At 38.8% G+C, this 14,036-nt stretch overlaps 2 protein-coding genes across 3 annotated transcripts in view; one reads left to right on the top strand and one right to left on the bottom strand.

Moving 5' to 3' along the window:
* Positions 1-7,383, bottom strand: part of LOC137396216 (carnosine N-methyltransferase-like) — a 44,013-nt gene extending 36,630 nt beyond the window's left edge. The window contains exons 1-3 of the mRNA XM_068082398.1: positions 7,206-7,383; positions 6,717-6,915; positions 6,003-6,172 (exon numbers count right to left, since the gene is read on the bottom strand). Of these exons, the coding sequence (XP_067938499.1) occupies positions 6,003-6,172; positions 6,717-6,915; positions 7,206-7,348 (512 nt within the window). The 5' untranslated portion in view covers positions 7,349-7,383. The remainder of the gene's footprint in view (positions 1-6,002; positions 6,173-6,716; positions 6,916-7,205) is intronic.
* LOC137396215 (probable nuclear hormone receptor HR3) overlaps positions 1-14,036 on the top strand; it is a 25,483-nt gene continuing 11,447 nt past the window's right edge. Inside the window, exons 1-4 of one of the 2 annotated variants that reach the window (XM_068082396.1) lie at positions 1-128; positions 2,273-2,543; positions 9,370-9,455; positions 9,901-10,042. In XM_068082396.1, the coding sequence (XP_067938497.1) occupies positions 2,315-2,543; positions 9,370-9,455; positions 9,901-10,042 (457 nt within the window). In that variant the 5' untranslated portion in view covers positions 1-128; positions 2,273-2,314. Of the gene's footprint in view, positions 129-2,272; positions 2,544-7,647; positions 7,811-9,369; positions 9,456-9,900; positions 10,043-14,036 lie in introns of those variants that run through there. The other variant, XM_068082397.1, reaches the window with a different exon arrangement.

Genomic DNA, 14,036 nt, shown 5'->3' on the forward strand with positions numbered 1-14,036 from the left:
AAATCGATGGTGCATTAGCGCTTAAGTGAAAGGTACGATAACACGGAGAGTCTCGTGTGAGAGAATAACTCGCTGCAATAGTTCGGAATATACGACCTCTACAACAAGATACTTACGGACACTTACAGGTAAGTCATGAAATAGACTCAGCCAAAATGACACAGATCCATTTTAGTAATATTTGAAACAAAACTGTAACCTCGGACTATGTCCTGCATTTTGGCATTAGCTTATGCATACCAAACTTCTACACATATCTGTCAGCAACTTTGTTCTGTCGTGACGAAGGCTCCAACTAAATAATTTTCCTGAAACGACAAAACTTCTCAGACCTGGGTTAAGCCAGATGGCCACAAGTGGTTGGTAGACTAGAGTGGCACCTGGATTGAACAATTGATGGCTGGATGCACTTAATCATTATGGAAATCTGAATAAGGTTGATAAATTTAAGATGCCATCGAGAATGTTTAGGAATGACAGGCAAGACATCTGATGAGATTGATACAACCATAAAGATACCACACTCTTGACTAGTCATCATCAACCACCAGTGTGTAAGACAGGCGAGACATTTTTGTTGACCAAAAAACAGAAAGACACGCCATCACTGCAATAAGACAGTTGCATATTCAAAACAGCTTGAAAAAAGAAATTTTTGCGTGGAACGTGTAAGAGTGTTTAATAGAGAGTAGTAAAGTGTGAAATAGTATAACTAATCAAGGTTTGCAAATGCGACAAGTAAAGTTTATACTCGAATTCAAACACATTCTGTTCTTGATAGAAGTTTCTAGCTACCTTTTCTGGCTAAGTTTCTTCTACCCCAAGATACCATAAACGCTGCACTCAGTATGATAACAATTGATATGGTTGTCATAGTACTTTGGGAATCTTTCAAGCGAATGCACAGCAAGTCATGTGAAGCCATAATCAAAAATTGGCAACTACTATAGCCTATATGGAAGGCATCAAGGTAGTCATTAGTGAACTCAGTGGACTAGATGGATTCAAAATGGATTACGAACAGATGAGACAAAGGAGCCCTCAGGAAGGGAATAAAGACACCAAACCGAAAGCTTCTATGTAAGACACTTGTGGCGTAACATCTTACTGCATTAGATATGCAACATGTCAAAACTTTCATTTTTATGATGAATAAGCAATGGGTAGCATCGAAACTGCCACAGATAAAGTTATAAATAACAACATCTTTCTTTGACAGTTCCTGATTTATTATTATTAATATCACGTTGGCAAACAGAGATTTCAGCTGTTAGATATTCCAAATCAGTATTGAGGACTATCGTTACTTAACGTGCTGCTAAACATAAGACATGGGTATGAAAAAGATGACTGTTCCACCTATAGATCTCTATTCCATACTCTTTGCAAATCTCTTGTATAATAAACGATCAGAAACAATCTGGCTATTGACAGCTAGTCAAAAAGCCCTTTCAAACAACAAAACCGATATTTGCCAAGAACTGCAATAGTTGGTAGTCACTGAACAATCGAAGGGTTTTTCGCATCAATCGGCGCATGCTGAATCAGTAAGCAATGCGTTATAAATGTTAGACATACTCGTGACATTATTTTCTTCTCTCAAAATAACACGATGATGAATATATTACATGTGACTGAGCATTTCCACTATATTTGATTAATGACCAATACAATACATTGAACAGCGATCAATATAGTTATACTTTTCAGCTATTATGTTATTGATATGTGAGTCATTCCGCATACACGAGCATATTTGCTTATTGATAGCTAGGACACAGATCTCTCGCCAGTATGAGAGTGTTAGTCATAGGACAATGGTATCAGATTGTGCTTGTTCATCTTTCCACGCCTCACGTTACGTGCGGTCTTCAAGGTGTTAGAGCATAGAGAGTAGAGAAAGGTATACACCATTAGACTGTTCATTTGGACGAGAATCAGTGCAAGTTCAAGAAACATTGATGAAATATTACTGTAAGACAAAGTTTTCTTTCTAATGTAGCCACAACCAAACTTAAGATCTGGCGACTCACAATACCGAAGTAATCAAAAAGCTTAACTAGGTATAAAAAATTCTTGATTGCCTTTTGCGGATAGAAATAGGAAGTTGTTTGTGATATATTGGCGACCCAAACCATGACCTAAATGCGTTAACAAAGCTATCAGAAGGTATTCAGAGAGAATGTTGTGAAGTTGCCCTTATTATCTTGTGTCGTACTGCTTGTGTTATTATGCTTATTTGCATTTATGAATACTAACCTATACTTTGTAGACGGTCCAGCCGATCTACTTGAGACCCCATCGATTTGTAAGGATGAAATACCAAAGAAGAAAACAGAAAAGGTCAAAGAGGACCATCGTTGTATCACCGAGTTCATCTTTGGAAACCATAATAAAAAAAGAAATAGATGACACAATGACACACTGCATACCAGGATTAGACGAAGGAGAACAGCCCGAAGATGGAGGCATCGAACACTTTCTGACTCGAAGAGTACATCCACGGAAAGGAACGAGCAAGAAACTATTTCCAGCGCACGCAAGTGAGTAACCAGCGCCATATTACCTCTCACTTTTGCAAGGAGAAAATTGATTCATCGCAGTAAATTTTCATTGTATTTGCGCTGAAAAACTGGAAAAGCCAGCATTATTATGTAAGCCAACTTGGGCTAGACAAAATGAGTCAAGTACTGATTTATCCACGACTTTCATAAATGCTTCGAAAACAAGAATATGATCGACAGATTAAATAAATTAGTCTTTATGGTATCATTTGAGAACTCACATTATGTTTCCTTTTAAAAGAAATTACATTTTTACGAACGTAGAACTCTTTTGTTCAACTGTCAGGTGTTAGAATACAATTTCAGTATGTTGAAAAACAATTTAATACGCAGCCATTAGAGCTTGTCTAAAGTATAGAATGTCATGAACATAGTCCTATTAATAGCAAGTAAACAGCCATTATTAATGCATCTTATTTTTCTTTCTCTGAAACATTCTTTTGCAGTCAACATTTGGTCTATTTATCAGCCAGTGACAGCCGAATCTCCATGTTAAATTACTCTCTGAGAGCAATTAACCAATACATTAGCCATAGCGATGTATCTAAGCAGAAAACAGCTGAGAATCTGAATTTCAACTCCAATTAGCCATTCCAATTGAATGATGTTTAGGCAATCCCTGTTAGCGTATAGCAACTAGAATACGACACTCATTGACACCGCCTCATCCCTAGCGTTCAAGACTGGCAGGTCTAAGCGAGTGACACCAAGTGACTCATCAAGTCATAAAAAATGTGATACGGAGTACATGTTTATCTCGAGAAGTGGATACTTTATGAAGCTTGGTTCGTTAGCTATTAACTTTTGCAAAGCATTAGGTGTTTACACCAATGTGATTATCGGAGTCACATTTCCGCTAAGGTAGTTGGAATGGCTTCTCGTCTTGCACCTTGCACCAAACCAACTCAACTCTGACTATACTAATTGAGTAACTTTCTTAGTTTATAGCCAATGAAATACATCGATATTCACACCATGTAAACCGCTTATCACCGTAAACACAAAAGAGAGTCACTCCATTGCCACAAGTCATATATATGATTGGTATCTATTGGTTTTAATGCTATTTTCAACTGATCCTTTGGTAGAACAAATAGTAGCAATATTATGCTTATATTTTTGGTGCAATGGCGTGATACGATTGGTCAATTCCATGTTGAGCTCCATCAGTGACGCTGTCTGAAATAGGTAAGCATAGTATGCATCTATTTACCCATCTTGTGTTGAAAATTTGGACAATGCCGCTTTACAATCATCTTCCGCTTGACAAAAAACAGACTGTGACAACGTGGAAGCAACTCCAATAAATCGTGCTGATATAAACGCACCTTCAGTACATTGACGCCACTGGTAACGAAGACCTCTAATTCTTTGTGACAGACATAATTGTGCGAGAGCAATTCATAGAGCTCAATTAGTCGTGAGTTTTGTTCTTCGCTATTGCTATAGTTGTGTAACCTATTGCTGAAGTTGTATAACCTTTTTCAAGAGATAAATCTGTAGCGCTCCATTAGTTTTCGTTCTATGGTTGCCAATTGGCAGTTTGAAAAGTTTGACATAACTCAACATTTACAAAAAAGCTACCCACACCAGATAGCTTTTGGTTTCCGCTAATAGTCATGATACGAAACTGTACAATGACAAAGGCCTACGACTCCTTCAACTACTTGGGTACCGAGATCTAATTTTGGAAGCAACGATGGAAACGGAGAAATACAAAGACAATCAAAATGCCTTTAATACTTTCGATTGTAGATTTTTCGTCCAACTTATGCTTGTGTACAAGTTAGTTCACCGCTGTACTTTACTACAGCGGCATACTGCCCGAGTAGAAAAATGACGAGGCAAATGAAAACCCGAGTGATTAGGCTGCTCAAAAGCTTAAGATTGCGAATAAAACGCTCATATATCAAGGCCAAATGCAAACATGCATTACTTGATAACTTATTTTAGGATATCAACTCTCTATCATTACTATCACAGTGCAGAGCGGCCCCCTTGCCTACAACCGCTGCAGTAGTTTTGAAGTCGCCCTAATTCGATCTGTCACTGCTTTTAGTAACTACGATTGCAGAGCGACAATATTACAAGTACATGTTCCAGAGATGTGAGCATCTTCCTTATCAGCAGCCATAGCTTATATTTTCAGATCAACTGATGCATAATTATTTTGAACAAATTGAAAGAGCGCAGCGGGTTAGACAACAGATTAGTAGAGCGCAATAAGGCAATGCTGAGTTTAAAGCTTTGATTTGAAGACATCTGGGCGAGTAAATAGTGGCTAGCAATGCTATTGGTTGATTCTAACTATTGGTTGACAGCATTGGGCTTATTGATGACAGTCATGTAAACTGTGCTTTAAAACAGTACACTCCGCCAGGAAGTTGAACTAATCGGGTGAGTGTAAGCAAAGAATGTTGAAACGGATGTAAATATAAATTACACCAGCCAATGACCAATATTGATGATTATCATGAATAGGCCTACACACAAGATGGACAATACCTTCAATCAAACACAAGCATTTCAAATATTTAGAGATGCCATTGATAGACGAGTGTAATAGAGATTCAGCATTGAGCTCCCTGGCGTTGTTTGATTAGGTAGATAAATCATTCTCAAATACGTATCGGTCCAAATGCCTGAGTCTTTCAAGAAAAAACATGAAATGACAACTCCTGCCAAGTAGTGGTAAGAAGACAACTCCAATGTATAAATATAGCGTGGTTTACATGAAATTTTGTGGCATAGTATTGCGATGTAATCAAAATAATTGAGTGTTGCAGACGGAAAGCATGCTAAGTGAATTTTTCAGCAAAAAATATTTGGGTTAGCTTGGACACTATTTGATAACTTACTCTAACATTTGCAGTATAAAACATTGTCTGACTACCTCAGCGCAGGTAAACTCGCTACTAGATAAAATATGACACATTTATAAGGTTCGTGATGACTGTGCCAACTAGCCAAATCCCTGTGGAGCAACAAATCTTATATGGTTCAGGAACCAATAAGAATTCTCAGTGAGTCAAATGAAAGCCATAGAATTATTGTGCTTGTGAATGTTAGCCACTACAAGTCAATATACCTTAGCTTGTTTTCTAATCTAATAATGTGGCGCCGTGATTTTAATATTTTTTTAACTAATGGAAATTCCTGCTTGTGCTTACGATAAAAATGACACACGGTTGCTAACAAAACTGCCTTCAGAGCTAAAGAGCAGCCCTTTTTTCTATAGGTAGCAAAAAGCTAATCGTGCACCCAGTCAGCAGAACCAGATGTCAGCTCACTCTATGAGTACTTTTGGACATTTTTATCTAGCAAGGTTTGCAGCAAACAAACCAGGTTAAGTTGACAATAACTGTAACTCTATTTAAAATGCTTAACCAGCACTAAAACATCGTTTCTTACTTAATGGTTACACATTCGATTACTCACCATTCTTTTGGGTATATATTCAGAAGCTCTCGAATCACGGGGGCATAGCAGCATTCCCTTTCTACAGCCCCGGCGTCACTCCAGTCTCTGGCAAGCTGTTTGAGAGTTGTCCTCACCTTATCCATATCAAACTCCTTTGGCTTGTTATCAGGCACTTCATTTACCGTGCTCTGAAATTCCCCGATGTATGAAGATCAATCTTTTAGCAAATACATCGAGTTCAAAAGATTGACTTTTGAAAAAAGATAAATTTACTAAGCATTTTGTATAAAATATACCCATAGGCCTACCTATTGGGAGACAAAAAATACCGAGACGTTATCAATGAATAATAAAACCTCAAACGACTCTTATAAATAACTAGTGTAAAAATATAAGGTACCATAAAAGGCGTCATGCACGGTAAAACTATACAAATTTTGTGAGGAATGAGTAAAAAGATTATTCTACAATTGTGACATTGTTGCCTGATGCCTACAAATTGTTAATAAAAATCAACAAATGTGCCCTTAACAATTGAACTTGGCAAAGGTGTAATCCCGAAGCATAAAAATATGCTTGTCTTTGCTAACTGTCAGTATTATATAAGCGACCACAAGCAGTGTGCAAAACTGCTATTAATGTTTATTGGTAGTTGTCTGTTCTTGAACATGTACAATAGGATGACCTACTTTAACATGGAAATATTTATTATATATGGAGTAGAAAACTTACTGCATCCAGTGGAAATGAACGATTTTCAAATAGCATGTCAGTTGATTGAATGATTTTTTTAACTACTGCATAGTTTTGCTCCACAGCTTGCTGCAACCTTAGAGAAGTATCCCCAAAACTAGGAACCAAACGCTGTTGGCGCGTAGGTATCTCATTAAACTGCTTTTCAGCAGTCGCAATTCTTTTCATCGAGTGAATTCTAAAACAAACCAAACCGAGTTAAACAATTTAAACCTTGCCGACATATCACAATCGCAAAGTCAAAGCAAGAATGTCGATATTGCGGCAACTATTCAACTCCTGGAACATGCAATTTTGTTACACAAAACGGCATTGTCCCTTAATAAAATTTCTTATTTTAAAAATTATCTTATCCGTAAATCGCAAATAATCAACTGCAATAATATAATGTTCAATATTCGGCATCTAATTTAATTATTTTAGTAATATGAATTATTATGCAAAACTCTGTACGCGACTGGCACATGCCTGTAGTAACGGAATGCATCGATGACTTTTTGAAAATGGTCTCGTTCTTTTTGTTCTTCTTCTAAAGTAAGTTGAGATTCATAATCACCGCTAGAGTAACCACCATTACTAGTTTTTGCTGAGGAACTCGTGGCAGACATCATCGCGATTATTTATCATCGCATTAACGATGAGGCGCTGCAGTCTTTAGTCTACGATAGCTATGACCAAAAAATACTACTTCGATTCGAACATTGCCAAAGCGCAGAGGATTTCAATAGAGCTACTTTGAGGCGAGTCGCTTTACATTTGACTTCATTAACTGAGTAGTATAATATCTAACTCGTTGAGAATGTTTTGTCGTTAGTCCCGCCTACCTCTTTAAATAAGCCAATAAATGATAAATGTTTTCGCCGCAACTAATTCAAGGAGTTTCCCTTCGGTTTACGCACTATCAACGCAGACCGTTGAGATATTATAATACAACTGAGCGGTAGAACGGTTAGTAGGAGTAAAACTTCTTGGGAATAACTGTTAGAGCTTTTGCTGATTCGCGTTTTATAGCAAGGTTGTTACTATTTGGAGCGACATGAAACCCGGATCATCGCACACCAAGGGAATAAAAGGCAAGCATAATTCTGTTAGGTAGTGCGCTATAATGTTCCAACACTAGTTGAATCTACTACATTGTTTGTTGGCGTACTTGCATTTGATAATAAAGAACGATATATACAGACGAGGCCTATTGCTTTGAACTAAACAAGCTATGGTAATATATGTGTGTGACTTAGTATTCCAGTGAAACATTCTAAAGCTATGATTATCGAGTAAAATTTTTAATCCGTTCATCTAATTACTGTAATTTCTTGCTGTCATAGCATACCGAGTTCCAAGTTAAAAAATTCGCACTTCTAGTTTGTTGCTGATATAATAAATTACGATGTTTTCATGATTAACTTGCTAATAATGTTTGGTATAGCATTTGACAACTATTAAGCAGAGATTTGACTTGCATTTAGATGGCATGCATTGTTTTATGCTAATTTCTGGTAATCTGTTTTGCATACATTGTTCACAAGTGTATCTGTAGAATTAGGTTATATTGGTTCAACTCTTCATGATTCATTTGGCTATAACTTTGGCCTTGGAGGCATCACTAGTATGCTTGTAATGACTAACTACATACATCTAACATCTGTTCTTTTTCATTTGCATCCCAGCAGAGATGCAGTACTTAATTCTCTGACTCATCCCTCTCCCACGCAGTGGTTCTAAGTCTTGCCACTGCTTCCATGATTTATCACCAAAATCTGCTGGCTCATTGCCAACATACCTACAAATCTAACTACTGAGATTGAATAGTAGATTTCATGTTAAACTGATGAACTGGGAAATGTTCAAGCTTGAGATGTTTTATGTGAAAAGATGCCTGGCAATCTGGGTGTGGGTTGTCTGGCAGCTTCTGCTCCACTTAAAATCTATACTTGTGAACTAACCCTCTTGAGACAGCTCATTCCGCGCCAGCTAGTTTTCATTGATTTTGATTTGAGATTTGTCGGATGATTCAGAGTTTTTAAAAATTGTAAGTTGCAGGTATTTCATCGATGCTTGTTCACTGGCAGCCAGGCATGTTTTCTCTGAAGATGCTGCCGATCAAATGCATGCAGTTATCAATGGAGTGACTTGTGTGGTCAATTACAGAGCATTGTTAGAAGTGCTACAGCTTGCTTGGCTTCCTTCATCATTAATGTCCATTTCCTGCCACTCTAAAATGCTCAGCGGTGTAATATCCAGTATTGATTGCATTTGATTAGCTCTGCACCGGGTGCATTAATCGAGGCTGGCCGCCATCGCATTCTTTTCTGCATTCCTACAACCCTTGATAGTCCCTATCTGTCTGTGTGTTAGCTGCACACGCACTCCTATTGATTTCCTCTCTCGCTACTTTGATTTACAGCACTTGCACACACCTGCCTGCACTAGTCATACGAAATCCCCACCCACCAAATGCGCATTTATTACACATCAATTGGTCGTGCATGACAAACATCTGTGGAACATTGCCGGTAGCCTTTAATAAACATTAGGATACTTGAAAACTAATTTTGGTCCTGACACGAAAACAAACCTGATGGATAGAGGAAAATTCACCTAGCTATGTTCATTTGAAGTTTTCTCATTACAGCTGAGATCGAAGTGATACCATGCAAAGTATGTAGTGATAAGTCGTCTGGTGTCCACTACGGTGTCATAACCTGCGAGGGGTGTAAGGTATGTCTCATTCTCATTTCATTCATAATTTCAAGTAAATTATTGGATGTTTGATGGTATTTTTGATAAGCGGTTTATGCCAGTGTTTGTTCTCTTGCGTGTTTATCAGAAGAATTTGCTGCGCATCCGCTTTTGTTGTGAGGATCTCTTTTCATTTAATTTGTTATGGGCGGCATGTTCTTCATAGATCATTTCACTCCTATCAAATTTGATATTTCAAACCAGTTTTGAGAGTGCTAATCTATGACAAGGATCTGGGGACTATCAATTCATAATGTTTCATGCGCCGCCGATCCGACAACATTGTGTACATTTATATATGATTCACAGTGTGGGAGGAAAGTGCGGGGAGGTCAAGCGTAGGACACCTCTAATACTGTCATTGTGGCTGCATTCCTTCACTCATTCACACAAGTACTTGCATTCCTTTCTTTTTCGTTTCAAGGGTTTCTTCAGACGAAGCCAGAGCAATGCATCTAACTATTTGTGCCAGAAGGAAGGTCGATGTATGATCGACAGAATATCTCGCAATCGCTGCCAGTTCTGTCGGCTGCAGAAATGTATCGCCTTGGGCATGAGTAAAGAAGGTAAGGGATGAGTTGGCGCATATCTTCTCACACTTCTAAACCAATATTTGGTCTCTTACAGCCAGACAGTAACCCTGTCTTGTTAATTATTCATATCTACTGTCTGTTCTCACACCTTGCTAGCTCTCTCTGTTCACTACTAGATGCTGTTTCTTCGTTCACTAGTAGACGCTGTCTCTCCGTTCACTAGTAGACGCTGTCTCTCCGTTCACTACTACACGCTGTCTCTCCGTTCACTACTACACGCTGTCTCTCCGTTCACTACTACACGCTGTCTCTCCGTTCACTACTACACGCTGTCTCCCCGTTCACTACTACACGATGTCTCTCCGTTCACTACTACACGCTGTCTCTCCGTTCACTACTACACGATGTCTCTCTGTGCACTACTACACGCTGTCTCTCCGTTCACTACTACACGCTGTCTCGCTGTCTCTCCGTTCACTACTACACGCTGTCTCCCCGTTCACTACTACACGATGTCTCTCCGTTCACTACTACACGCTGTCTCCCCGTTCACTACTACACGCTGTCTCTCCGTTCACTACTACACGCTGTCTCTCCGTTCACTACTACACGCTGTCTCTCCGTTCACTACTACATGTCCATCTCACCATCAAATAAGATAGTCAAATACACAGAGTGAGATCCGGACACTTTTGGTAATGGATTAGCATTGCGTGGTAATGTCTGTGTTCTACATGCTGTTATGTATGAAGAGTCAGAAGGCAGCAGCTGCCTAGCAGTCAATCCCGACAAGCAGTTGAATTAATCTCGTTAGCCTCTTAATGTGAGCAGACACTAAATAGTCATTAATTCCCTTCTCATTAGAGAGTCAATTAGATTCCGCAGACAGCAGTTGCCTCTTCTTTGTCCACCCAGATCTTCATACACCTTTTGCTTTGTGCGCCCGTTTCATCAGACACCATTTCAATAAAGACACCTGTTTTTCTGTATACCTTTTTTGCTTTTTTTACCTTTTTTCGTACCTTTTTGCTTAATATACATGTTTCTTCGTAGACCTTGTCCGTTTAAGCGTTTCTTCATGTCTGTTTTTGCTTCTTGCATCCTTGCCTTCATTCCTTTTCCGCTTTATGGCCTATTTATCTGCACAGTCCGATCTCAGTTTTCTATCAAAAGTTTCTTCTACCAAAATTGATTAGTTTGAATTCTACATTGATTTTCCATTAAAATAATATAAATGATAATATTAACTCATTCCAAAACTAAGTCACTCTCACTATTCAAGCAATATATAATCTTGCACTATAAATTACAAATTAAAAGAGCAGATAATATATTGAGTCCACTTGCATGGATACTCTGTTAATAGAGTAGGCTATACTGTCATATCCGTAGCAACTCGTGCCCCAGCTTCGTATTTCAGTTTTTTGTACAAATTAATAAAATGAAGTAATAGTTTTACTGCCTGCATTTGCTGTCTTTAGATGCAAGATCAGGGGTTGATAAGTCAGCCTTTCGTAAACCAGCTGAACAACCATGTGTTCACGTAAACCACCATGAACACGGCTGCATATAATGCTAATACTCAAAATAACCAGGGAGAGAGAGCAGCCATCATCAGTTTTTTTGCTTATCCATGGGCTTTCGAATGCCGCATTGGATTTTTAACATTAAAAAAGGGAAAATCTTGAATCTTTCGTTTTAACTTTAAATATTCCAAATGGGAGCTGTTCAAAAATATCTACCTACTCATTCACTATCATTGTTCCTCTTTTATTTTTTTCTCGTTTTTGCTCATTTTTTGTCAGATTTCTCCATTTTGCTCTTATAACCCAACTACCCTCTTTCCAAATTCTCTTCTCATTCAAACGCGCTGTATCCATTTCTATCTTTTTTTACTCCACCTCCAGCAAGCCATATTTTAGTATCATCACTGTTTGTGGTGAAGTCCTGTTTGTGTTTTCAGCAGAAGACAGTTTTGAGATGGGTAGATATGGGATCATGGTTGTGGCCAATGTCACGTAGTTTTACTAGGTTTGGCATTTTGATAGCATTCCAATCCATGTATACAGCCGGCTGCTTTCCATCAGTTAAACTGCGATAAGGTTGCAATTATAGCCGATATAAACAGAAATTGTTTATAAGTGAATTCCTTGCTTTATTGGACAATACCGAGGCCATTGGTGGCCATATAATATACTATCTGGTGTAAATAGAAGGAAAAATATCTTCCCATCGGCAAAGTTGACACCTGGGGCTGCAGCCGGTCCTGGGAATTCCCAATAACGTTTCCTAATTTGACAAAGATTCTTCCTAAGGATATCACTATCCACCCACCTTTGCTATTCAGCTTATGCTATCTTTGAATTTTTGTGGTGGTGTTTGCATTTCCGGCTATCTTGCCTAGAACCAGGTGAGACTTTGACACTCTGGAGAGGCAACCTGCCAGCAACTGTCAGAACAATTAAATTAGACAGCGACGAAAACAATAGCGAGACTGCGTACGTAACATGCCACTGCCACATTTGGCATCAGTACATCTGAAATATTGTTATTGGCAGCCTGAACTTTCCGTGGTCTAGAGTTACACCCGGCGCTACATATCACAGAAATTGCTGAGGTACAGAGGTTAAAGGGCATGTCTACGCCCAAATATGTGGGTGTCCCGTCAATCAGTTTTGAGTACCTGCATAACCAAGCTTTGACTCATTCCGATGTTGACCAATAGCATGTAGAGAATGTGAATATTTACACGCACAAACCTCAAACCCATCTGTCAGCAGTACAGTTGGTATGATAATGGCGTGGTACTTGCTGCAGCTTTTGAAGGAATTTTCAGCCTAAGGATCTTCCTTTCTGCCAAACATTAAGATCGCTTGTTGACATACAAAAGGTAACTTTGATCAACAGTCTGTTTAGAACGAGTGACGGTGAGAAAACCTAACATAGCTATCATTCAGGTCACCATTTCAGATGGACAACACATGTATGGGGCAGCATGAATTGTATGAAAGGACTTGTTATGCTATTGCTCTCAGCTCCTTTCTCTGACATCATACCACACAATGTAGACTTTGTCATTGCATAGGCCTGACATGGCTTCCACAAGTCTAAATTCAACCCATTTTCATTCCGTGTTAACCGTAACATCACGAGTTTAGTCGGTCTTGTACAATGCAAGTAACTTGCTATTGACTATAGGATGGTTTTTAGGTGTCTAAATTTGCACTGGCCAGTTCCTTATACTACTGTCGGTAGACAAAACAACCAAGTTTACTAGCTGAAAAGTTTGAGTCTGCTCCCACTGCTGCCACTTCAGGGGTCGAGTATATTTAGTCAGCGTTTATATAAATGATAAGACCCAGCAGGCTACAGATGCCTAGACCACTGCTCAATATCAGCCATCAGCTTTCAATGTTGAAGGCTTACGGTGATAGACTCTAAATTAGGATGGCTCGGGCTTCAAGTAGCATTTCAGGAAGAGGGAATGACCAATCTATTGGCTACACCCGTATCCATTAGTTACAGGGATTATTTGGGTCTGTTGATTTTGTTCTTTGATATAAATTCTAATCCTCATTGAACCGGGTTACACTGTGCCATGGTTTTAAAAGGTACGTTCAAGTCGGTGGCGGGTATTTCATTGGCGATTTTCAGGCTTCTTGGCTACTATCCAAATCATCTTTAGACAGCTGTAGATCAAATAACAGAAGGCTGTAGCATTCCATTCAATTAACCAGCCTGTAAGATTATGCATGCACACCCTGGTCTGAATTAAAAATCATCCGGGTGTGAATAGTGGTTGTGAAATGGCTAGTGAATGGCAAGACACCCAGTGTGCAACATTCACGTTGCTCATTTTGAGTAGATAATGGGGCAAATATGTTTATTCTTTGCCTAATAGCCTGCAACTAATGCTCTCTCACTCTCTCTCTTTTCGACTTGCTACAATCCGCTTCCTGTGGGATTCATTCCCGTCTCAGGCCTTTACAATGACCATTTGTGAAGGGAAGATTTCCAAGAGCTGTCT

The sequence above is a fragment of the Watersipora subatra genome, chromosome 5, assembly GCF_963576615.1.
Source record: "Watersipora subatra chromosome 5, tzWatSuba1.1, whole genome shotgun sequence".
In the NCBI taxonomy this organism is placed as follows: Eukaryota; Metazoa; Bryozoa; class Gymnolaemata; order Cheilostomatida; family Watersiporidae; genus Watersipora; species Watersipora subatra.